General features: G+C 31.1%; 2 protein-coding genes across 2 annotated transcripts in view; one reads left to right on the forward strand and one right to left on the reverse strand.

Moving 5' to 3' along the window:
• Window positions 1–3,867: 3,867 nt before the first annotated feature.
• On the reverse strand, window positions 3,868–11,491 carry LOC143045923 (uncharacterized). Its single transcript, XM_076218768.1, has 4 exons — window positions 11,369–11,491; window positions 6,403–6,483; window positions 4,942–4,987; window positions 3,868–4,418 (listed from the first exon to the last, which is right to left on the reverse strand). Exons 1-4 carry the CDS (start codon window positions 11,377–11,379, stop codon window positions 4,173–4,175), a joined length of 384 nt encoding a protein of 127 aa, XP_076074883.1. The 5' UTR covers window positions 11,380–11,491; the 3' UTR covers window positions 3,868–4,172.
• Window positions 11,492–11,575: 84 nt separating this feature from the next.
• LOC143045922 (von Willebrand factor A domain-containing protein 3A-like) overlaps window positions 11,576–27,226 on the forward strand; it is a 28,827-nt gene continuing 13,176 nt past the window's right edge. Inside the window, exons 1-19 of the mRNA XM_076218766.1 lie at window positions 11,576–11,753; window positions 15,205–15,351; window positions 15,968–16,064; window positions 16,897–17,024; window positions 17,707–17,796; window positions 18,519–18,573; window positions 18,895–18,996; window positions 19,298–19,404; window positions 20,545–20,670; window positions 21,176–21,284; window positions 21,537–21,602; window positions 22,259–22,390; window positions 23,134–23,272; window positions 23,710–23,813; window positions 24,555–24,730; window positions 25,212–25,331; window positions 25,569–25,643; window positions 26,090–26,184; window positions 26,812–27,057. Of these exons, the coding sequence (XP_076074881.1) occupies window positions 11,677–11,753; window positions 15,205–15,351; window positions 15,968–16,064; window positions 16,897–17,024; window positions 17,707–17,796; window positions 18,519–18,573; window positions 18,895–18,996; window positions 19,298–19,404; window positions 20,545–20,670; window positions 21,176–21,284; window positions 21,537–21,602; window positions 22,259–22,390; window positions 23,134–23,272; window positions 23,710–23,813; window positions 24,555–24,730; window positions 25,212–25,331; window positions 25,569–25,643; window positions 26,090–26,184; window positions 26,812–27,057 (2,191 nt within the window). The 5' untranslated portion in view covers window positions 11,576–11,676. The remainder of the gene's footprint in view (window positions 11,754–15,204; window positions 15,352–15,967; window positions 16,065–16,896; window positions 17,025–17,706; window positions 17,797–18,518; window positions 18,574–18,894; window positions 18,997–19,297; window positions 19,405–20,544; window positions 20,671–21,175; window positions 21,285–21,536; window positions 21,603–22,258; window positions 22,391–23,133; window positions 23,273–23,709; window positions 23,814–24,554; window positions 24,731–25,211; window positions 25,332–25,568; window positions 25,644–26,089; window positions 26,185–26,811; window positions 27,058–27,226) is intronic.

The following is a 27,226-nucleotide window of genomic DNA, read 5'->3' on the forward strand; positions in this document are numbered from 1 at the left end:
GTAAGACTCAAACAGAATTTTTAACATCATTGAAGCATATTGAGAAAGGGATCCTCAAGTTCTGCTCAAAAACTGAAATTCTCAAATTTATCAGACATCATTTGCCAATTGTGATTACTTCTTATATAAATTTATATAGCATCTACCAGTTATATGATAAACCCTACTTTTCAAGAATATACTTTCATTCTATATATTGATCAATACAAGTAGCCTTTGAAATGTACTTCTCAAAAAGTAAGGCTTTCAAATTCCAGAATTATAAATGACAGGGTAGATTCTCACCTTTTGTGTATTAACACAATGCATTGACAGCCTACCAACTATATAACAAATGTAAAGGTCGAGCAACTATATAACAGATGTAAAGGTCTATCTTAAGTTCTTATTCTACAATGGATATAATCAAGAAACTAACTAAATGGAGAATGTGTCCATTGGATGCACGGATGATGCCCCTGCTTGCATAAAATGTTATAAGAGACATAACTAGGGAACTGTAAAAGAGATGCCCACCAAAGTGGCACTTGATATGTTTTTCTTGGTAATAAGCATTGAGTGTAAGTTTCATAACATTCAACTGAACCTAACTAAAGCTAGAGAAAAGGAAACCAATTTTAGGACAATCATAGATAGTGAGACAAGAGTAGCCTAGTGGCGGGCCATAAAATAAGTATTAAAGTGTTGACAATGATGGAACTATAACTATCATGTTTCACTTTGCAACAAATATAAAAACAATAAGATATGGTATGATTGCCATTTAGATAACTCTCCAACAGAAAATAAATGCTGTAAAAGTTAACAAGAACGTGTCCATACAGTGGCGGATCCAGAACTTTTCCTAAGGGGGGCCCGCTGACTGACCTAAGGGGTGGCCCGCTCCAGTCATGTTTCAGTGATTCCCTATATAATCAATCAAATTTTTCCCACGAAAAGGGGGGGGCCCGGGCCCCCCAGGCCCCCCTGGATCCGCCGCCATAGTACATCGATGTCCCTCTCGCACTATTAGAATGAAATTCATAACAGTGTAGCTACGACCATTCATTGACTGGGACAAATTAGGTGAACGTTCGTCTGTAATGCCCACTGCTCACGACGTACTCATTATAGACATTTAAACTGTGGGGTCACCAAAGGTTTTCAACGCCTAAATAAAATAATAAGAAATACTATCAAGGATAACCTTTGTGATTTGAATATAAATAACCAGGTGCTCCACAGGGCGCAGCTTTATACAACCCCAGTGGTCGAACCCTGAACAGTTGGGGCAAATTTGGTCACAATATTCAAGCTTGATACTGTTTGAATTCGGATTGTGATCAATTTTTTTACATAATATGGGTTTTTATTACAAAATTAATGTGGTCAAAGTTCTAACAAATCTATTGCACAATGCTGTGCAATTGAAGATTTCTTCTTGAAACTTTTCAAAATTTGAAATTGAAAAATTTTTGAAAAAAAAAGAATCCCTTAAAAAAATGGTAAACCAAAATCCCCCCCTTGGAGCAATAACCCTTAAACTCAATCCCATGCTTTCTTTTGTAGTATTGAACCTTGTAGTGCAATTTCAGAGAGATCCATACACTTATTGTCATGATTGTTAGGAAACTAGAAACATGCTTCTTTTTGGCCCTTTTTAGGTCCTAATTCCTACATATGTTGGGCAATCAACCCAAAACTTAATCCTAGCCTCCCCTGTGTTATATGGTACATTGTGGTACAATTTCAGAGAGATCCATTCAATTACACACAATTTATTGTCTGGAAACTAGAAAAATGCTTGTTTTGACCCATTTTTGGCCCTTAATTCCTAAACTTTGGCCCCATAGCCCCGAATATGAATCCAAACCTTTTACTTGTGGTTTTAAACATTACAGTATAATTTCAGAGCAATTGAAATACTTGTTTTTTTTTACATAAATAAGGCCGTTAGTTTTCTCGTTTGAATTGTTTTACATTGTCTTATCGGGGCCTTTTATAGCTGACTATGCAGTATGGGCTTTGCTCATTGTTGAAGGACGTACGTTGACCTATAGTTGTTAATGTCTGTGTCATTTTGGTCTTTTGTGGATAGTTGTCTCATTGGCAATCATACCACATCTTCTTTTTTATATTGTACACAAGTTATTATCCTGAAACTAGAAAAATGCTTGTTTTAGGCCCCATTTGGGCCCCTAATTCCTAAACAGATGGGTCCATCATCCCCAAAATTGATCCCAACCTTCCTTTTGTGGTATCGAACCTTCTGAAAAAATTTCATAAAGATCTATTCTACTTAAACTAAAGTTATTATCCGGAAACGCATGTGTCTTTGGACGACGCAGATGACGGCAACGACGCAGACGACGACATCATACCACTATACAATCCCAAAAATTTTTGGGGTCGTATAAAAATGGCCTTTAACACAGAGCCTAGGCTCACATCGAACAGCAAGCTATAAAGGTTGAATATTTAAACTTTTTACTTGATTTTTTGTTATGTTTTGACAATCAATTTTCCTAATATGATATCGCATGTTCTTTCAGAAAAAAAAAATGACTTAATTTGCTTTAAAAGTTACAATGCATGTTGTCGTCTGTTTATATAGTTCATATGTGTTTCTCGTTTCTAGTTTTTATATAGATTGGGCTGTTGGTTTTCCCGTTTGAATGGTTTTACACTAGTAGTTTTTGGGGCCCTTTATAGCTTGCTGTTCGGCCGTTGTGAGCCAAGGCTCTGTGTTGAAGGCCGTACCTTGATCTATAATTGTTTACTTTTATAAATTGTTACTTGGATTGAGAGTTGTCTCATTGGCACTCATACCACATCTTCCTATATCTATGTGCCGATTGATCATCTTTTTGGAGACGTCAAAGCGATTTAACAACTGAGGTTGTCGAATTAAGTCATCTGTAATTTCTATCTGGTCTTAAGTTTTATTTCAGAAAGAATGCATAATCCACTTTCAAAAGTTGTGAAAATACAAAATATAAACAGAATATACGTCTACCCTATCTTCGTACTTGCAAGTTATTGGAAAGTCAAAAAGCTATTTGGATTAAACCTTGTGAAATTTGAATTTACGTTAATGTATTGGTAAAATGTAAAAAAAAATTGTAGATAGGAAACTTGAAATTATTTTATTATTTTGTGTCAAGAATTTGTATTGATGCCATCTCGTATGTTTTTAAATACGAATAAAGGAGTAGTCAGGTTGTCTAATACATGTACGTCAATGAGACACAAAAATAGTTTTTTTTTACAATGGATAAAACCTATTTTTTAATCAATGGTATCAGCTCTGAACATTTAATTATTCTTATAAATAACACGATTGTGAGTGATGATATAACAAATATTTAAAACAAATACCTTTAATAAAGCTTTGTAAAAAGAAAGTTTCATCGAAATTTGTAACAAGTATAAATATTTCAATCCCCACTGGAAGGCCTCTGATAGACTGGGTGAGCATAAAATCATAGCCGTTGACAAACAAGTTACAACTTACAAATGTTTTATCGTCGACCACACTGTTATGAAATTAATTCTATTTTCTATGTTGAATGGACTGTAAAATTGGGGTCAAAACTCTAATTTGGCACTACATTAGAAGATCATATAATAGGAAACATGTGTACTAAGTTTTAAGTTGATTGGACTTCAACTACATCAAAAAATACCTTTGACGAACATAATGCCTCTAGTTAAACTATAAGTCACTGCATGGCCTTCAGCAATGACCAAAACCCATACCGTATAGTAAGCTATAAAATGCTTTAAAAATATTCTATATCTCACCTAGAATAAGAGAGCTACAGAAAATCTCTGCCAGTACCATTGAAGTACATGTAAACTTGGTCATTAAGTCAATAAAAAGATTCCTCAGTTAGTGCGTACATTTATTTTTTACATGACATCTGAATACTTTTTTCTTCAAAAATTCAGGCAATGAAAAATCATAACAAATAAACTTAAACACAATGATAACATGTTCAACCCCTCTTATGGGAAATTATATGACGTCATGAGATGAATACATTAATAATCCCAAATTGTTTTAGCTTACATATAAATAAAAAAGCAACACTTCTTCAGGATTTCTCTTACAAATCACTGGTTTTGTGGTGCTGTTAATGATAACTATCCCCTTGTTTCAATAATTTAAACAGTATGCTTCTGAACAGAAATTATGTATCAGGGTACTGTAAAGGATCCTTATGTCTCAACACTCTCTCATAATGTGCTTTAAACAGCATGCTATTAATCCTATAGTAATTTGGGTTGTCTCTATTGGTTAGCTCAGGGTTATATCCCTGTACAATGTCATAGGGTAAATTGTTATTGCCGGCACAATCTTGACATGGATTCATAGAGAGATTCTGTGGTCTACTACTGGATGGTTGTATGCTGGATAATTCTGCTGACTGGTTTGGCTGAAAAAACATAAAAATTATAATAAGATAGGTTATTTAGAATTAATTCTCCGTAATAAAAAAATAATTTCCCATTTGGTCAAAAAGGGGACAGGATTGTACAGCCACAGTTTTTAACACCTTGATTTCAAGATACTAGAAATAATATGTATAAATGTTGAAAGGTTGTAATGAACATAGCTTAATATGTAAAACAAAAGTCAAATATTTAAAGTCTTGCAAAAAAGAGACCAGATCCCTTATCCACATAAGATAAAATCACTAGAATTTCTCCATTTAAATGACAAGTCTGACAAAAATTTTATTTCTACATTTAAACTGGCTCATTTCAGAAAATATGGGTGTTTTTTGTGTTATATTAAATTGAGAATAGAAATGGGGAATGTGTCAAAGAAACAACAACCTGACCAAAGATCAGAAAACAGCCCAAGGTCACCAATGTTTACCTAAGGATTTTAAAATATCCTCACCCTTTACTTGAATACAGTTGCTTAAACTTATTTTAATGTAATTTCTGTTTTACCTGTAAGTCCACAGTTTTCTCTTCTTCACTTTGTCTTCTATCATTCCTAAAGATTAGATGTAATTAGTAAAAAAAACCATTGTATTGAGGTAGCTCAATCAAGAGTAAAAGGGGCTCTTTTTCAACAGGTTACCTTTATACAGAGGGTTATTTTTCAAGGTTTAAACATAATGTTTTATTTTCAATTTTCCCTATACAGACTGTGATTTCAAATACTGTATATCTTTGCAGCTTTGGCTATAATTGAATATTGGCAATACATACAGCCTACAGTTATTATCATTCTATATAATCATAATAACAAAATTAAATGTTTAATGGTATGCAATTACATGTATTATCTATTTTAGGAAATAATCATTTTGTTTATTTTGAGAATAATGTTTAATACTGTTCTTGCGATCTCTCTTGGCATCCTGGCGATAAAGACGATAAAGGACAGTGATATGTTTACTTTGTAAGGTTCAACTAAGGCAGCAACCATTTGATTTTCTGGGGGGGGCTATGGTTTTTTTTGGAAAAAAAAGTTTGTTTCCAGTTTTTGGAGAAAAAAATAATTTGTTTTTGATTCTGAGAAAAAAAAATTGTTTGTTTCACCCTCAGCTGCCACTCGATGTTATGCTAAAATTGAAAGAAAAAAATTGTTTTCGACTTGTCGCGAAAAAAATAGATTGTTTTTCGCCGTAGGCGAAAAAAATAATTTGTCCAGAAAAAAAAACCATAGCCCCCCCCCCGAAAATCAAATGGTTGCTGCCTAAATATCCTAAAAACAGAACTTTTATTTTTATTTTAGAATACTTCTGTTGATAAAATTGAGAATGGAAATGGGGAATGTGCCAAAGAGACAACAACTCAACCATAGAGCAGACAACAGCAGAAGGTCACCAACAGGTCTTCAATGCAACGAGAAATTCCCGCACCCGGAGGCGTCCTTCAGCTGGCCCCTAAACAAATATATACTAGTTCAGTGATAATGAACGCCATACTAAACTCCAAATTGTACACAAGAAACTAAAAGTTAAAATAATACAAGACTAACAAAGGCCAGAGGCTCCTGACTTGGGACAGGCGCAAAAATGCGGTGGGGTTAAACATGTTTGTGAGATCTCAACCCTCCCCTATACCTCTAGCCAATGCAGAAAAGTAAACTCATAACAATACACACATTAAAATTCAGTTCAAGAGAAGTCCGAGTCTGATGTCAGAAGATGTAACCAAAGAAAATAAACAAAATGACCATAATACATAAATAACATCAGACTACTAGCAGTTAACTGACATGCCAGCTCCAGACTTCAATTAAACTGATTGAAAAATTATGTCTTCATCATATGAATATCAGGCACAATCCTATGCAATTACATGAATAATATATCAAACATTCACTTATATGTAAATACTTTTTTGAAGAAGTTTTTGTTAGTCTGTTACACATGTGGATTCACTGTAAATATTACTTACTCTATTTGTAATCTGTTTATTCTTTTTGATATAGGCAGACATTCTTCACATTCAGGACTTCTAGATCTTTTCTGTGATGGTCTGAAATTAATATAACAAGACATTAAAAATAATGTAAAATAATGTGGGATTATTAAAAACAATGTCACTAGAAAAAACTCCCTATAAATGTTTGTTGGTATTTTTTTAGGATGAATAACATATATATTCTAGTCTGGAAGAAAAGTTTTTATTTACTGAAACAAAATATTTGAGTGATGTGCACATGTCCATATCCAGAGGTCTCATTCAAAATGCTCAAAAGAAAGCAATGGTTCATTTTAAAAAATATTGTTGGTTACAGTGTGATGGCATAAAAGTTTGACCATAATCATGATAATAGTTGTTCAAAAAAAACTTTTGTTACATAACAAATAATGTTGGAACTTTCACCATATTATATTTCATCCATAGCCATTAGACATTTTCTGGATAAAATATTTTATAATGAAAAGTATTGAACTTTTGTTAGATAATAAAAGTTCTTTTGAATAAATGTTATGTCAACACAAAAGGATTCCTATCACACTAGTACTGTGAAAAAAAAAACAATGACATAAGAAAATCAAAATTACAAACAATTTAATTATCAAATTGCAAATATTTATATATGTAATAGCTAATATTTATATATGTAATAGCTAATATTTATATATGTAATAGCTAATAGTTATATATGTAATAGCTAATATTTATATATGTAATAGCTAATATTTATATATGTAATAGCTAATATTTATGTATGTAATAGCTAATAGTTATATATGTAATAGCTAATAGTTATATATGTAATAGCTAATATTTATATATGTAATAGCTAATAGTTATATATGTAATAGCTAATATTTATATATGTAATAGCTAATAGTTATATATGTAATAGCTAATATTTATATATGTAATAGCTAATAGTTATATTTGTAATAGCTAATAGTTACATTTGTAATAGCTAATAGTTATATATGTAATAGCTAATAGTTATATTTGTAATAGCTAATAGTTATATTTGTAATAGCTAATATTTATATATGTAATAGCTAATAGTTATATTTGTAATAGCTAATAGTTATATATGTAATAGCTAATAGTTATATATGTAATAGCTAATAGTGATTTTTGTAATAGCTAATAGTTATATATGTAATAGCTAATAGTTATATTTGTAATAGCTAATAGTTATATTTGTAATAGCTAATATTTATATATGTAATAGCTAATAGTTATATTTGTAATAGCTAATAGTTATATATGTAATAGCTAATATTTATATATGTAATAGCTAATAGTTATATTTGTAATATTCAAGATATTCAAAATATTTAGTCTTCACTTTTTTTTTTTATTAAAGGAAAATGTAAAAAAAAAAACTGTCTTCGTAAACTTTTCAATGTTCATTCACAGTGAATTATTTATAAAATGTAGCATTATTGTCACATTCCGTCTCTTCTGTGAAAGTGATCTGTCCTAGCTTGCTTACAAAGTGTTTAGGGCTTTGCTCATTGTTGAAGGCCATACAGTGTCCTGTAGTTGTTATTTTCAGTTTCATTTGGTCTCTTGTCCTAAGTCAGGAATCTGATATGTGCAGTAGTTGTCGTTTGTTCTTGTAATTTATACGTGTTTCTCGTTTTTCGTTTTTTATAGATTAGACCATTGTTTTTCCAGTTTGAATGGTTTTACACTAGTAATTTGGGGGCCCTTTGTAGCTTTTGTTCAGTGTGAGCCAATTCAGGCTCCGTGTTGAAGGCCGTACATTGACCTATAATGGTTTACTTTTATAAATTGTTATTTGGATGGAGAGTTGTCTCATTGGCACTCACACCACATCTTCCTATATCTATCTAGTAGAGAGTTGTCTCATAGACAATCATAACACATCTTCTTTTATATATTTCGATCAAATCTGCCTCATTTCTTAAAATTACAAAACAGTGAGCACATCCTGGATGATCATGTAAGAAACTGTTCATTGTAATTAACAAATCAACACTTCTAGGTGAACAATTGCGTATATAATGCTGTATTTGGAACCATTTTAGGGCTTAGGCCTAGAAAGAAAATTTGTTTGGTTAGGGTAACCTCACCCTACCTAAAATAAAACGCTGACCCTATATCTTTTTTATTTAGCATTGTGCGATAACTACTGTCAGGGGGTTATCCTGAGCTCTATTAATGTCGGATGTTGTTTTTCAGTATGTTGAATCTGTATTTTCCCATGTTTCCAGAACTTTTTTGCCTTATCCATGATTGTTGTGATTATTACATGTATTATTAGCCTCTTTTAATGTTTGAATCCAAAGTAAAAAGATGTAATTTGAAAGTTCTGTGTTTGATTTATATTTTATCCATGTCTTATGTCCCCCAAACCTACGTCAGGTATAGTAAACAGAACACTTACTTAAACCAAACATTTTTTTTGTTTAGGCAATAGAACTACATTTGTCTACCTGAATCATAGTTTAAAATGTATAAAAGTCAGTGAGATGATTTATTTTTATTATAGCAAAAATCATAATAAAATAATAGTTCTGATGCTCTTTATGATTCTGAATGAAGCTTTTAGTTCCTGAAATATATAGACTAGTAATAACTAATTAAGTATTTTTTTACTGTAGTAATGTCATGAATCATAAATGTATGATAAACACTATGTTGGAAATAAAACAGGACGCTACTACTCTCAAGACAATTTATGATTTGGATTGCCACTGTACAATGCTGTATATAAAAATAAGGAAATATGATGATTGCCAATATAACAAATTCCCACCAGAAACCATAGGATGAGGAGGTAAACAACTAAAATATAAAAAAGAAGATGTGGTATGATTGCCAATGAGACAACTTTCCACAAAAGACCAAAATGACACAGAAATTAACAACTAAGACCGTCATCATGACTTCAACAATGAGCAAAACCTGTACCTTATATAGTAAGTTATAAAAAGTCCACACATGACAAAACTAGAAATAATTCAAACAAAAAAACAATCGCCTGACACATTAACATAAAAACAAATATGGCAGATAGCAACCAACAACAACCACTCAATTACAGGCTCCTGATGCAACTTCCAAGTATTTGACCTTTGTAAACTTCTGGAAATTTCAGATAGTCCAATTCCTTGCTTCAAAAGTAGGGGTCTGATGGGGTAAGCTAATACACCTTATAACTATTATCTGCTATAGGCTATTTCTCGAATCATGTCCTTCACTGGAAAAGGTCACCAATTACACACACTCTTATGTCATTTACCAGACAGAGGGCACACCAGCATCCCTGCACTATCAGACTATTCAAGTCTGAAGCATTTTTATAATCATCATTCTGCAAGATAATTTTGAAATAATCTATGTCCTACTCTACCACATACGTAATCTTAATTCCTGTACGCTCAACAAGTGTTTGGAGTGACGATGCCTACTTTTTTGTCACACATTCCTTAATATTTCTTTATGTTGCAAGACATTAAATGATTGTTGTATGACATCAATAATTAAAGTGTAGAAAATTCTGGGGTTGAGTGTTGTACAGTACGATGTTCGCGAAAGCCATCCCAAACTCCAAACACCAAGTTTTTTCCTGGTGTGACACCAGGAAACTCCGACATCACTCCCAAAATTCTCGGAGAAATTTGGGAGTATTCCCTCCGACTTCCGCGCAAATCCGCTACCTTTTGTTTATTGTATTAGCAACATCTCTCCCAGTCTGGTGTGACGCGGTGTCACACCAGGTAATTAATTGCCCTAATCCTTCTGATCTATGACGGCACGCGACAGTCAAGGTATGTGAGATTTCTAATGTAATTAAACAATTGTTTTTCCTGTCTATTGATTATCAGATTATATCTGATTCTTTGAAACAAATGAAAGATTAAAATAAAAAGCAAAACGTTGTTGTTAATTCTTTCAATTACACTGTACATTCAAATCAAGTTTTAAAAACAACTATATTTGATTTTGACTTCCGACGTTCCGTTTTTTTATCTGTAAATAAATATTTAATTTACTAAAAGAGATATAATTGTGTAATAATAAACGGAGACTAACGCTGAATAAATGAGGGCAGTTTAAAGAAAAATTACACGTCTCAAAGATTTTTCTACAAGTAAAAAAGAAAATATTTTTCACTATCTGTTAAGCTAATAAGTCTACGCCATTTCCATTTTACGATTACAAAAGTTTTAAAAAGCAAAAGGTTGTTGTTATTGATTTCAATTGCATTAAAGTTTTATAAAAAAAAATCTATACTTGATTATGACCTTGGTTTTTTTTTATCGGTAATTTATATAACTTACGAAGAGACATACTTGCGTGAAAATAAACGGAAACTAACGCTGAAGGTATAAAATGTGAGCAGTGAGTTTAAAGAAAATTACATGTCTTAAAACTTGTATATGCAAGTAAAAAAGATTTTCAGCTGCTCAAATACTGATGAGGTCTATACACCTTATCGCTATGATTCCGCCATTCCTGGACAGTTTAAAGGTTCTGAAAAATTTTGAAGTCATAATACAAAATACCTAACACCACCATGGAAAAGTGATTGTTGTATGACGCCATGTTTCAAGCTGGGCAGAGTCTTTGGTCAACCAGTACAGATTTCCAAATAGCGATAAAGGTGTAATGAATAAGGGATGGGTCATATGAACCTTGATATTTATTTAACACAGGAAAGTTTTCTAAATGGTGCAACCCTATAATTTGGTTCTTCAGTTCTAATATTTAAGAATTAAAGGCATGTTTTTGCATTCCTAAATGTTGTAATTTTATTTGTAGAAAGTAAATGCTTTATTTACTTGTTGTCCTAGATAGCTGAGATTGTTTTGTATCCTGTATTTCATTTTTAATGTGAAGGCTTCACATAATAGCTGAAGCCATATAGCCTTTATAGGGTTTGTTTGTAACAAGAAATAGATAATGCACAAACCTATTTGCCATATTTCATGTGTGTTGCTGAAATATTTGCATAATCATAAATTCAGACGATTTTTTATCATTCGGAAATTTCAAATGTAGAGGTGTTCCGAGTAAAACAAGGGAGTTCATCTGATTCATAAATCGACAAGGAACGAGCGGTGCAGTCAGTCAATTGTGCAGGTGCCCGGAATTTGTCCAATCAAAAGTTTAGAATTCCATAAGCGCGAGTCTGCACAGGCTATTGGCAACAACAATAACAACATGGATGTCCGTAAGAATTTTATCTAATATGATAGAAGTTCGTAGTTTTGCAGTATAATGGATAATATATTCGGAAATTCTGGTTTTGGTGGATCTGGACAAAGAAGGATTTATCCGTTACAAGAAGATTCTGGGTAAAACAAAAGTCTGAGAAGCAATTTTCACACCTTTTTGTTCAATTTGGACTATCGACGTGTATCGAGTCAGTTCGGTCCTGGTCCATTAGCCGATGCAGAGGCGGATCCAGCCATTTTGAAAAGGGGGTTCCCAATGCAGGATCAAGGGGAGTTCCAACTATACATCTATATGTCCTATTCTAATGCATTATTGGTCACAAAAAAAGGGGGTTCCAACCCGTGGACCCCCCCCTCTGGATCTGCCACTGCGTTGGTTTGTACAATGTATGTCCTAACATTTATAAGAATAAACGTTAACAATTTTAATGGTACAGTAGACTCCGGCCAATCGGATACCCAAAATGTCAGCTAAAAATATTCGATTGTCCGATATATTCAATTAGCCGATGAACGTAATTTTTTCAAAATTGACAGACACAACCCTAAGATACCAATAGCTATTACAGCTGCTTTATTAATGGAAATTTGTAACTAATCTCATTGTTTTTTCAGGTACAAGTTCGGATAATTCGGTTGATTGAGTAACAGATCGATCAGTTGATAATAATGTATTTTGTTTATCTGTCAGTCTATTGATTATTAATTATGTGTTGATTATCTGAATAAAATATGTACCTTTTAAATAATGTGACTTGTTGTTTTTGCGTGATTTGTTTCATTTGTGTGTTAAAACAGGTAAAAGCTAAAAATAGCTATGAATTCTCGGAAGTAGGCCACAGGTAAATTCTATTAATAGCTACGAATTTTCTACAGTTTTTTATTTATGAAACACATTTCCAATTTCCAGTAATACAACTATTTTTATGATCATAAAATTGGGCATAAAGATGAGTAAAATTAATTTGCTTTTCTATCTTATCTGTCGTGGTTTAAAATAAAAGGCTGAATATTATGTAAATTAGGAAAATGGCGTACGTGTGTACAAGTTACATAATTCTATTTCACCTGGGACATGCTATTGACATACGATTCCTTGTTTTTACACGGGACTTCTATATATATTTTAATAAATTGTTGAGAAAAAGGTACATTTCATTCATATTTAATAAACATTGATAAACATCACGCACAGTTTATCATTTCTGTCGACTCGTGTCATTGTTTGTGAAGTAAATGATAACGATCACATTTTGATAAACACATAACAAACACATCTTGGGCGAATATAATATCAAATTCATAAAATAAACAAGACAATAAGAAAAATATGTTTTATTTGACTATGAAAGATCGTTTTTATTAATAAAATGAAACATTTCAGTACTGAAGTTTCCTTAAACTTCGTAATGGCGTAACTTCCTGTCAAGAAAAATATGAAATTATTTGAAAATATTCGATTGTACATGGTTTTCACACATTTTCCATGAATATTCCTATCCAATTAGCCGATATATTCTAATAACCGATATTCGATTATCCGATGTATTTTGACTGAAATGTATAGGGAATGGTTCGGTGTTTTGAAATAATATTACAATAGCCGATATATTCGTTTAACCGATATCCGATTAGGTGGAGTCTACTGTATTAAGGAATTAAAAACTTACTTGTCTCATTGGCAATCATACCACGTCTTCTTTTTTATATTAGATATCTATATCCTATATATAGTCAATATTAAAAAAAATATTTTAAATATTCTTAAAGGTAAAAAACTCAGGGAAATAAATAGGTCTTTGACAGTTTGAGATCTGCCAATGGTGCCATTTTGTTCTTTTATTGATGTTATCCCTGCAATATTAGACTTTGAAAGGTGAACAATTTCTGACAAATCAACCAGCTGATCATGTGATCCAATACTGTACAGCTATACACCGGAAATTTGAAAATTAGAAAAACAATAGCGCTGCTGTCTGCCCAATAGCCACACGCTGAAATACGATAGCACTGAATATAACAGCTTGGAGAGAACACTGATTTATCTCTTCAATATATAGATTATTATAGTATTAATGTATGGACTCTTTCATATTGGCCCTGTAACATGCCTGAGGTATTAATAATGACTTTGGACAGTTGTAGTGGCCCTTGGTGTTGCCTCAGAGCCATTCGATCCTTGGCCATTTTTAATACATCGGGCATGTTACAGGGCCAATATGAAAAAGTTCATATATTGATACTTTTATTAACCAACTTAGGCAACTTCATTCAAGAACAGTCTTCGAACCTCGGATCCAAAATTATACAGCTAACCACAAATCTACAGGACCAATACAGAAAAAGCCAGTTTTATAACATTATTATTAAAAGGTTTTAATTCTTGATTAAACAAAGAGTAAGAAACTTACCGTGAAGAAGATACAGGAATTTCATAGCTGAACTTGTCTTTTCGCATTCACGATGGAATTTTGGTCAACATTGTGACTGTCAGATGAAATTTCTGATATCTCATCCAAGTACTCAATTTTATGCTATTAAAATTCATTTCATCTAGGAAATATAAAGTAGCTGGGAAGAATAAATCAGACAGTTTAACTATTCTTAATTTTTGTCTTGAGTAGTCTGCATACTGAGGATTGAACAACAGAAAGGAAACAGTGATAATAATCGAATGTCGTACTCGAAAAAGGCTGTGAAATATTTCCATTTCAAGTCGTTACAAAACAGTACTGAACATCATTTAAACTTGTTTTTATGATATTAAGTTTTAAAAAAAATTAAAAAATTGTCACACTTATATAAAGAAATAAACGACATTTTGATTTAATCGATGTCCCATTTCATCTGTTCATAATGCATGACTGTAATTTCGTAATGCATGAATGAATGAGATTTCGTAATGACTGGCTGTAGCAATTTCTCCTTTCATAGTGACCAGTTGTCAACATTTTCCTTTTATAAAGCATGGGCATTTCTATACATATTGTAGTAAGTTGGTTAATAATAGATAGTCAAATATGATGCAGCACCTTCCAAATATTTGTGTTGTCCCTGCATCAGTTACAGTGACACAGAGTACTTTTGTAAAGATTGTTGCTGTTAATAAAATCAATATAACACCAAATGTGCAATAATTGTTATTATCAGTATTAGTCTATTCTTTATCCAATTTCATAATCACACAGTTAATAATCAAATAGATATAAGATAAAAAAATATGTACTTTTTGAGTATTTTAAGATCACAATACAATTTTTTTTTCTCTACACTTAAACAGAATCCAACTAAAATTTTCAGAAAAAAATTTAGCTTCCTTGTGGCTCAAAAGTTAATCATGAAAGTTGTAGCTCAATTATAAAAATTTTGATACGACCAATGAACAGGATGAAAACATGTTGCCAGTTTTGAAAACTTTGAACCAGTTTTAGAGCCAGCTAGAGTCTTGATTTTGTCTACTGGCGACAAAATACATCAGCTTGCAATTTTTCTGGCTCTAACTTTTTGGGAGATAGAGCAGCCCCTGTTTCCGTGTTGTTGAAATTTAAGTGTTTCTTTTGAAATTTTTTAGTGAAGAAAATTATAAAGAAAAGGGAGAAAAGGAAGTTTTAACAGATGATGAACCACCAGGAGAGGAAGAGTTTGAAGTATCAGAACTTGATGAAGATGAAGAAGATGATGATGATGAAATAAATGAATTACTGAAAGATATTCCTGAGTAAGATCATGATTTGCTTCAATATGAATAATACAACCATGGGGATACATATACCAAAGTATTATGTACATGTAGTTTAGATAATATTTTAAAATCTATGAATGGATAAGCCAAAAACTTGAATCTAAATATTTAGAAATTATAACAACTAAATTAAAAAAAAATAATGGGCAAATTTTAAAGTGTTAGTAAATGATTGGCAATAATTCAAAGTATTTGTAAATGATGATTTATCAGATATATAAGCAGCATAGCATCACATTATCATGATGCAAGAAGGGAAGGGCCCATAGAGAACACTGATAAAAATATTGAAATTGTTTACTATTTGCACTTCGTAATATGCCTCTTGACTTTGTACCACAAGTCACATCACATCTTAACATTTATTTGTGTAGTCATATTCTTGTCAACATTGGTATTTGAATTTCTTGGAAAAGAATCTTTCTTAGAAATAAATATTGGTTAGAGTTTTTACACAATGACATTTTATAATGTACAACACAGTATTAAAATGATAAAACCTTGAAAGTTTTCCAATTAGATTATCTTCATAGGATAAATAATCAAAAAGTTAGCCCAAAACATTAAATGTATGTTTTTGTTTTTATTTCAGTGAGAAAGAGATTGTTTGGGTAAACCCGACAACAAAAAATGCCAAGGCTCCACATCCATTAGCAATAACAAATGTAAACCAGACAAGAGATCTTTTGGTAAGTTCATGAAATTGAGAATGGAAATTGGGAATATGTCAAAGAGACAACAGGAATATGTCAAAGAGACAACAACCAGACCAAAGAGCAGACAACAGCCAACGGCCACAAATGGGTCTTCAATGCAGCCAGATAATCCAACACTGGGAGGTCGTCCTCAGCTGGCCCCTAAATAAAATTGTGTATTAGTTCAGTGAAAATGGATGTCACACTAAACTGCAATACATATAAATGAACTAAAAATAAAATACATACAAGACTAACAAAGGCCAGAGGCTCCTGACTTGGGACAGGCCCAAAAATATGGCAGGGCTATACATGTTTTGTGAGATCTTAACATTATGTATGATAAAATAGTACAGACATTTAACCCTAATTAAAGGTTTAGGTATGAGGCATATGCAGTGACCTATAAATGTTGTTTTGATCTCTGGTGGATAGTTGTCTTATACTAAATCTCTTTATTTTGTAGTAGGATTGATTTGATTTTTGTCAGGTTGTACAGACTCTTTTGAAATTGTTACTTGACATTTGCTAGTATCCTTTCCATTTGATTTTATCTATCTACAGCCTTCATAATTAACTTTTGAGCACACATTTTATTGTTGATGTAACTTGGATTATTGATGTTTAAATTCGCAAAATACTCTAAGGCTTTTTTTTTGTTACAGGTTGTGTGAAATCTATCATATTCAATAAGTGTATCTGCATAATTTGATTGTTCTCTGTATTCTTTTATATTTGTCATATATCTTGTTATTTTGCTACATAAATGTTGTTGCTAATGCAATAAAGATTTATTCACTTCAATGTTTAAAACATATCATTTCAGAGATTACAACATGCTGAAGCGGCACTACAGGCTGATTTACAAACGTCAGAAGAATGGTTAAAATCACACTCTATAGAATACATGAAACTTACTCTCAAAGATCTGGTTGATAAAGGAAAAGTATCTGGGTATGGTCTTAATGTAACATTTTCTTAATTAATTCTTAAAATTTCTATGACATTGGTGGTTTTGGAAAAGTAATAATGGATGAATTTGATTTACTACAACCTTCATTTTACTTGGAGATAACTTATATCATATTTATAGTGCTTTTGTTGCTCTTCTTTATACTAGCCAACAAGTAAAAATTAGCATACCTTACTTTGCTTTAGTGCTCAAACTTTCTTTCTAATAACCCCTCCCCTTATTTTCCATTTAGATAAAGTAAGATAAGGATTTCCAAAAAGTTATATCCATTTACTGATCTGTATAAAAAAAATATGAAAAAAAAATAATAATCTTGCAATTTTTTACGTTGGACTAAATGTAATACATGTAGATGGATTGATTGTTGGTGGTTAATTCCATTTTCAGCATTATTGACTACATCTCAGCAGTCAGTTTTTATCTATGGATGAAGCTGGAATACCAGAGAAAACCACTGACTTCCAGCCAAGAGACTGACAATCCTTAGTCAACTAAGATTAGAGTCAAACGCACCTGTCCCTTTCAAAATCACAAACTCAATGTGACTAGCTAGTGATGCAGTAGATTAAATACTTAGATCAGTAGACAACCAAGGCCCCTTGTTATGAAAAAGGAGAATGTTCTGTAGACAAGTATATATCAATAACTTTATTTCCATTTCAGACTGAAACCAGATCATAAGACAGGGAAAGCAGTACAACATATACAGTTTGATGCTTATGATGTCAATGAATTTGAGTATAAATTGAATGTGTAAGTTCATTATTTAGTCCTAAATAATCATAGTACACATTCAAATTTGTTATGCAGCAACAATAAGACAACTCTCCATCCAAGTCACAATGTATAAAAAGTAAACCATTATTGGTCAAATGTGGCTTTTAATACAAAGCTTTGGCTCACACCAAACAGCAAGCTATAAAGTACCTCAGATAAATCAACTACATTTATAAAACTGCATGATTAAGATATGAGCCTCAACATATTAAATGCTGAGGTTGGTAAACAGTCGCCAAAAAGAGGAGCAATAACTTTAAAGTGTTTGTCCCAAAGCACACTTGATCTTTCATTCATAGATTGGCAACTGCAGTATTTGAAAATATTGAAAGTGCCATTTTACTACATTTTGTATCTATAAATATTGATTATGAAATTAATGTTTTGCAAAGCTTGAAGTATTATTTTAAAATGGATCATTGAATTCCATTTCAGTATAGAGAAACCCTATACTTCATTTAATAGATTCTTTAGTAAGGAAATCCACAAAAAAAAAATGGTTGGTCACAACTATTAATAAATCCATAGATAAGTCCACATAAACCATTTAGGTCTTCACATATTCAAGAATTTATTCATTCTTGCCTTTGGATTTTTTTGGTTTAAATGTTTCTAATAGAAGTTTAATGAGAAAAGGCTTTGGATACACAAAAAATATAAATTGTTATTTTTATTTATTTTTTTTGCATATTTTACAGAGCTATAGAACAATTTACAAAGAGGATCAAATGGAATTTACAAGGCAGTAGAAGGGTAGGTATTGGTTTGTTTTCTTTCAGGAAAAAAAATAACACAATGCATTTTAAAATGACATAATACTTGCTATTTGCAGTAGAATTGAAGAAAAAAAGACTGTTGTAAGCAAATTATTTGTCAATTGAGTATTTTTTAGTATTGCTGATTTGGTAATTGAAAATGGTAGATGGGTTAAACCAGTCACATTAGTGATGGAGTTCTTCACAGTTTTACATTTACTTTCAATTTATTATTAAAAAAAAATGGGGAAGAGGTAGATGTATACTTGTAAGTGCTGAGAAACTTAAAACCTTATGCCACCATTTTAATATATTTCAGATATTTGGAAACCTTAGAGCCAAAAGATTGGCTGTTGTTGTTGACATGTCCGATGCTAATGCAGGGTTTGGTAGACTACAGACCCTACAGGAAAATCTTGTCGTAAGTTTTATTGTAAACAAAATTCATAATTTGTTGCTCCCTAATGTTGAATATTTTCTCATGATAAAAGGTTCATAGTGATATCAGTAGATAAACACAAAGATTGCAGTGGAAATAAAAAAGTGTTATCTGATGTCTTTGCATAGAAGAATGAAGCTGTTAAGTGCATTACGATGACAATTGTTAAGATTGAACACCAGTAAATCTATGGTTTGAATACCTGAAACAATATTTTTATATGATTGGTAAAAGTTTTATATTATTAGACTTTATTCATATTTTTACACTTTTCTTTCTATAGCACTTGCTTGATGAACAGTTATCAAAGGCGACTTCTGTATATCTGATGTCCTTCGGAACTGATATTGACCCACTATGGCCAGTATCTAGGGATGTCAATATTAGAATGTAAGTAAATATATATACATGTATATACATATAAACATTATAAGGGAGGATAAATATAGAGTCTACCACTGCATCGAGTGTAATACGATATTTATCCTCTCGAGACAGTTGAATTTTCAAATTTAAAATGTGAGGCTTGCTGTCAAGAGTGGATAAATATCGTATTACACGAGATTTTGTGGTAAAATCTGTTTCTCTAATGATTTTCAAACAATACGCCGGCAAACTTATTGCTTCTTTGCGACTGATCTGCAAAAAGATGTGTTCTTTGTATGTGACGTCATCAGACATGGTCGTCTTTTTTCATGCCGTCACAATATGAAATTCAGAGGAAAACAAGAATATTCGACGTCATAATCGGATTTTAACCAATGAAGAACTGAGATCAAACGAACCACACGTTGATAATTTTTTTATACAATGGGTGCAGAAAGGGATAAATTGAAGATGAATTAGAGAAAGTCTATTATGGAGGAATGAAATCAAGTTGAAAAGCTTACCATACTTATAGTGTTTTGTTTTACATATAAAATAAAATTAAGAATAAAAATGGGGAATGTGTCAAAGAGACAACAACCCAACCAAAGAGCAGACAACAGCCAAAGGCCACCAATGGGTCTTCAATACAGCAGGAAACTCCAACGACCAGTTAAAGAAACTTACATGAAACTGTATGAATATACAGAGAATTGGCATTCAACATTAAAAAACAATAAAAATGCTATCTGATAATTTTACAAAGAGGTATATTGTATCATACAATTATAGTCTTTTGATCTTCATATCTGGCATAGAAGTTGATAATAATAATAACCTAAGAAAAGTTTAGACCATTCTACCCCTAATACAAAAATCCAACATTAAAATACATTTTTTTTTTTGTAATGTTGCATTTTTTATTGTCACTCAGAATATTTGAAATTAAAGAAATTCCCACCTGCATTTAATTTGATATGGCCTTCAACTTTTCAAAAAATTCTAAATTCTAGATCATTAGTGTCCTTTATTCAGGAAAAATTGTCTGTTTCAGCATTTAAAATGTCTATATATTACAAGAAGAATAAACACTTAAATAGAATATACTTATGTTCATGTGAAATTTGAATAGATAAATAACATGATGTATATGAATAATTCCAGAATAGAGGAAGGTAAAGAATGGGTATTACGTATAAGACAGAGTGGAGGATGTAATCTACTGAAGGCCATGAAACATGTTATGAAGCTTAAAGACATCGACTCAGTTCTCCTTATATCAGGCAGTGTGTAAGTAGATAGTTACTTTGTTTCAAAGAATACCTGTAGGTTTATATGCTTTCTTTTGTTGATTATTTGTGTCACCAAGTATTTTTGAAATATTATATTTTTTTCTTTATTGTGTTCAAATACTTTGTATTTTAATCTTTGATGCAACTTTGAAAAAAATATGTTCAAATATGATGGATTGAGTTTGACTTCCTTGAAATATTTGCATTTTCAATTTTTTTTTTTTTTTATTATTTTTAAGAGGGTAAAACCAGGATTGCCTGGGGTTGAAGTAATAAAACTTGGGTCAGTGCTCAGAGCACAAAATTCGTGCTTGAAACATGAAATTAAGCATTTTGATTGGTTGATTTTGGAGTATGTGTACAAAAAACTCTAAAGTTTTATGACTTCAAGGCCTGGTCTACTATTTAACACTTGTCACTTTATAAGTTGAATTATATTAATGATTTACTACTGTCATCAGAATAAAATAGTTTCATGGAAAAATGTATATATATTTTTGTAGTCCAGATCAGACAACTGAAGTGTTATGTGATTATATACATCAGATGGGTGTTGGTCAACATATAGAATTAAATTGTGTGGCCTATGATTGCAGTAATCAGCTAACAAATGTAAGTAAAACATTCTAGATTGGATTAATTGTTTTTAAATTTCCCTTTAATAATAAAAAATGTCCACATTTGCACAGGCCAAAAAGCATAGTAAATGGAGAATACTTTTAAAAACTTTGAAAATGAAACAGTTAAATTTTGCACTTCACTCACTCTAGTCTATTTGAAATCAATGATAAATGTTTAGAATAATTTAAGAGATGATTTAAAATCCTTGTACATGTATCTTTTTCATTTCTTTTTCTTTGACAGTTAACATTAAGGAATTTGGCAGAAGCCTCAGGAGGTTCATATCATTGTTATACAGCGAGTTGTGAGGTATGTATGGAGTTATTTACCCTGTAATCATATTAGGCACTAGATATAAATTAAAGATTAAGCTTGTAAAAAAAATTGAAATGAATATGAAAAGTGTTATTTATACACATATGGATACAAATGATGCAGATTGTGGACAAAGAAGTAATATTATTAGAAATAAGGATAGTAAATGATTAATGCATAATGTGTTCAATGGAAAGGTGGCATGATAATATGGAAAATTTTGAACCACTACCCTTTGCCAATTGCTGTTAATATACTAATTGTACGTCTTCCAAAAAAACACCTTTTATTGAAATTTAAATCTGCAAGACATGATAACTTTCTATCCTGTACTATTGTATGTCAACTTAATCTGATTTGAATACCGATCCTGTCTCCATGCTTTACTAACAAAAATGTGTCTTAAACAAACTTTTAAAAATTGGGAGGAAAATGTTTCATTTGTGACATAATTATCAAACAGAATGTACTATAAAACAAATACTCTTAATTAGAAACAACAAGTTTTTCCTATTTTAATCAACCAAATTCTACAAAAAAAAATACATTTCAAAACAACGAATAGTTTTGTAGACAAAGAACACATAAGATCTTAGGAAGGATAGATAAATGACTAAATTTCTTTAGAGTAAATGTTTATGTTATTGTAGGAACAAATTTATACTGGAACAGAGATAAGTGTTATATTGAAGGAAATTCAGAAAGCCCAGGATGTGATCAACAAAATAAAGGAAATGAGACAGGGAATGATGGGAAGTGCTTTAGTCAGTATTATAAATGAGGTAAACATAGGAACAAGGTGTCTGTCAGGGTTTCTTTCAGTTTTAATTTTTATTTTACATGTATCAAAGGTGATAATAAAGTTAAGTGCCAAATTTTGTTTTTGATATTGCTATAATTTAATAAAAATTAGAAAGTGATTTGAAAACCATACAAACATGTGTTTTCTTCAACCAAAGGAACAGTTAAAAATCAGGACATCTTGAAATGAAAATTCTTAAAAATAATATTGAATTATTGTTTAAAAAAAGAAAAAGATGGCTGCCGACGTTTATGGTCGTGTTGTATCGTGTTTTATCGTCTAGTGATTTCAACAGTGAATTGTCTGATTTAAATAGAACTACAAACATTGAAAATGAGCCTGATGGTTTACAAGAAGTTCACGATGATACTTTCAGGGAGTATTTACCCCAAAACAGCCAAATTGTTGGTTCAATTTCTCAAGCTGTGTCATGCACATGTTATTCAGTTTGTAGCAGAATATAGTCGATCTCTTAGACAGTGTTATTAGATGTGTCAATACATGATGTGCCACTGCATTTATACTTGAAATATTGCTTGTATAAACTATTTATATATTATCTGTTGTGTTTTTACCTTATATTTTGCTCTTATACTAATATTTTGTGTGTAATTATGTTGTAACGTTTACTTATATTCACTTATTGTATGTTCATTGAATCTCATTTAGTTGACGATACTCAGTTTGTTACATACATCTGAAGAACTTGAAATTTCTATTTAGATATCAACAGAGGTATCCAAATTACCACAGTCCAGGTTCTTACCTAGACCCCCAGGTCATGATTTACAGCTTAAAATAGAAGTGCCAAAATTCTTAGCTAGATGTTCAATTGAATGGATCAAACAACATGGATTGAAAGGTAAGAAAAATGTTTTACTTAATTAAATCATTACCTTTGATTATGACATTATAATGAATGCATTAAATTTAAGATACCCTTTATCTGATTTTTTTTCGCATCAGTTTTTTTCACGATTTGATGAAGAAATATGCAGGTTATATTTTAACTGTGTATAATTTTCGCTGAATGAGAAGATACAATTGAAAAAATCTCTGTATTGTATGTTAAAAATGTTAACAACATAATGTGATTAACTGAAAGATAATAAATTTCATATTAATACATGTACTACAAAATTTTAAAATACACATATTCAGAGATCTTTCAATGGTAGAATCAAGTTCATTGCGGCATGGTAAAAAATAAAGTTTTTAATCAAGATTGTGTTGGTATTACAGAACATTTGAAAGAATATTTGTTTAAATATTAAAATATTTTATTTTTGATATTTTCAGCAAGAAAATTGGATTTGTATCAAGTTTTAGCACCCAATGCCTACTCTTACAAAGAAGAATTTATACCTGTTATAAAGAAAGCTGTTCAGTCACAAGTGCATGAGGTAATTATCTCCCCTGATCTGTACACTACATTCTTCTCTTATTTTCTTTGTCTTATTGACAGTATACATAACATTCAGTAATTTCAGCTTTTAGTAATCTTTTACTTAACTGAAAAACAAAATTATTTAGTATATTCAAAAATAATTAAATGCTAATTTGGAATTTTTGATGTTTTTTATGCCCCACCTACGATAGTAGAGGGGCATTATGTTTTCTGGTCTGTGCGTCCGTTTGTCCGTCCGTTCGTTCGTCCGTCCGTCTGTCCCGCTTCAGGTTAAAGTTTTTGGTCAAGGTAGTTTTTGATGAAGTTGAAGTCCAATCGACTTCAAACTTAGTACACATGTTCCCTATGATATGATCTTTCTAATTTTAATGCCAAATTAGAGTTTTTACCCAAATTTCACGGTCCACTGAACATGGAAAATGATAGTGCGAGTGGGGCATTCGTGTACTGAGGACACATTCTTGTTGTGTAAAATATAACAGGAAATATTGACATCTTTTACATTCTTTTTTTTAAACATGAATATTTGTAGAAGATACCTGTTCATAAGTAAATTATGTCTAAGCCAAAAAAAAAGCTCTGCTTGTAATTCTAATGACACCACTCAAGTTTTAAATGAAAATTGACATTATAAAGTTTTTAATTTGCATTTAGTTCACATATTGGCAGAGATTAGAATAGTAAACATATGCTGCATGAACAGATTTTAATAAGAATACAATTAAAACTATTTCAGAAAGCTATGGTACAGTTCCAATGGCATGATGGTTCTATGAAGAATGTGCATGTGGATATGACCCAGCTGTTTGAATATCAGAAACAATTAAATTCTGGAGTTGGCCTGTATGAAAAAAGAATTGATTGGTTGGCCACCGGTAGTCGTAGAATTTTTGGAACTGTTGTAGATAAAAAGTAAATCTACTTATTGTTTTTTATCTCACACAGATATTAAGTGACATTTTTTTAGATATGCATATGTTACATCCAAATTAATATTTTCAATTTATTGTTAGTATCTTAAGTAAATTATTATAGATACCAGTAGATTGAAACTTTAAATATAGGCAAGACAAAATCTACAAATAAGTCTATTTTGGAAATTGTAAATCAACTTCTTATTTGAGATACTGCTCATTAATTTGTTTTGTGTTTTTGGTCATGGTTGAAAAAAAAGGAAAATAAAAAAATACTAAATTTTGAGTTAAATTCAAAATGGAAAGCTCAAACTAATCAAACGTATGGATGACAACTGAAGGTGTACAAAGACCTAGGTGAGCAACACAGGCGCTTGAGAACATTAAGTTTATGAAAATTATTGTCTCAGAATTTTGGGTCTCCTGAAGTGTTCATTTTATATCCTGTTATTAACTTGACGTATATGTTTCTATTACAGTGTAGTTATTCTGATAGATATGTCTGTATCTAATGTCAACTATTTAGTCCACATACAACACTCAATACGGTTATTGATGGAACAACAAATGGCCAACAAAAAGTTCTTCAATGTCATTGCGTAAGTATAAACATCTTTTTTATCAAATGTTTGATTGACGATTTTTAGTTGGATCACATTATTTGTCTGGTTTTTTTTTTCTATTATTATACAATTTTTTATAAGGTCAAGTTGAACCTATATCTCTAATTCATAAATTCATAAATAAGCATGTATGTTTTTAAGATGCATTTCAAAATTTGGCATATTGTTATATTTTACAAATTGATGACTTTCACATTTTCCTTTTGATTTTAGATTTGGAAGTAAAGCTGTTGCATGGAAACCCACAATGATGAAGCCTACAGAACAGAATCTACAAGCTGCATGGAAGTAAGCTTTAATATGCAAAAAGAGTATTTAGACATTTGGTTAAGAGAAAATTTAGATTGAAAATTAATGCAGTAATTGTGACTAATTTATAACACTTTTATAAAATTTGTTATTATAAATATATATATAAAGAGCTAGAGATTACATAACTGCATTATATTTTATCTCACCTTAAACCCAAAAGGTTTAATCATGATTATTAGTTGCCATTCAATATCATTCTTATTTCCCTAGTTGTTTCATGTGTTCATTATTATGTCACATGAATTTTCAAGCTGTCAGAAGTGGCAATAGCAATGAATGTACATGAAAATCTTAAAGCTTTTACTTACAATTTTAGTTAAACATTCCAGTATATCGATTTGCTTCTTAAGTCATTGACAATTTCATCTATGTAGATTTTTATTGTATAACTAAGAGATATTAATACTGTTTTAAATTTCCAGATGGATTTTAGACTTACAGTGTGGAGGGAGCAGAAATTTCCTGTCAGCATTTAAATTGGCTGTAGAAAATGAAGAAGAAATCAAACATAAAATCAGTAAGTTATTATTGTTGGAAAAAACAAGCAAATGCAAGCTTATTATGAAAGTGATATTTAATGATTTCTTTATTTTTAAGAAGCTGACGAATTTAATTATCTTATTAATTTGGGAATATGTAGCATGTAAATGACTCATATCTTTATTTTATGAAAATTAGAAGATTTAGTTTGATTGCCAATGAGAAAACATTCCACAAGAGACCAAATTACAAAGAAATGAACTAATAGGTCACTGTGAGGCTGTACCTTTATACTTTTGATTTTTTTTTGACAAGTTGAACTTTTTTTTGTACAAAACAATTCTCAGGTATTATATGGTTTTAAACTGCCATATGTGAGGGAGGGATTAACAAAGACTTGATATAAAAATCATGTGTTATGATTTAACCATCACATGCAGAAAATTGTCACTACTTGCATACCACTGAATTTATAGTGTCTTAAGTATTGTCAACATGTGATATCTAAGATTTTAAATATTCACTGTACTTGTTGATGTATTTTATAGTTACAATGGTAGTTTTATAGCATGATAAAAAGAAACTCCATAAAAGTATAATTGAATATATGTTTTCATTAACTTGCATTTTACAAAATATAGAATATTTTACTTCTGCTTTATAGTTCCAGAAGGCATTTACCTTTTCACCAGTGGAGTTCCAGATCAAAGTCAAGATATGTGTATGTCCTACATTGAACAGGCAACCAGTGGAAGGGGGATGAAACTTCACTGCATTTTATTTAATGTTGATGACTATGATGCTAATGGTGCTATACCTGGTCGCTATGCCAACATCACACGAACGGGAGAATGCTTACGTAACATGGCACATTGTAGTGGTGGTAGATTCCATTGGTTTAGAGAAACAGGTGAATACCAATAAAAACACTTGTTTTAAGTCAAAAGAAAATTCATGGTTTAAGGCATTTATATTTTATTTGTGCAGTCCATAATATGATCACATGTATTAACATAACTTCTTTGCCTTAAATGTATAGGCTTAAATGAAACAAACAATATTATCATATTGCTGATAAC

This window comes from Mytilus galloprovincialis, chromosome 9 (assembly GCF_965363235.1).
Source record: "Mytilus galloprovincialis chromosome 9, xbMytGall1.hap1.1, whole genome shotgun sequence".
NCBI lineage: Eukaryota > Metazoa > Mollusca > Bivalvia > Mytilida > Mytilidae > Mytilus > Mytilus galloprovincialis.

What these genes read in the sequence shown, in the direction of transcription:
- LOC143045923 (XM_076218768.1), bottom strand. An exon ending in ATAAACAGATTACAAATAGA is followed by an intron (nt 4,988 to 6,402) that starts GTAAGTAATATT and finishes TCTAATCTTTAG; the next exon opens with GAATGATAGAAGACAAAGTG. An exon ending in AGAAAACTGTGGACTTACAG is followed by an intron (nt 4,419 to 4,941) that starts GTAAAACAGAAA and finishes ATGTTTTTTCAG; the next exon opens with CCAAACCAGTCAGCAGAATT.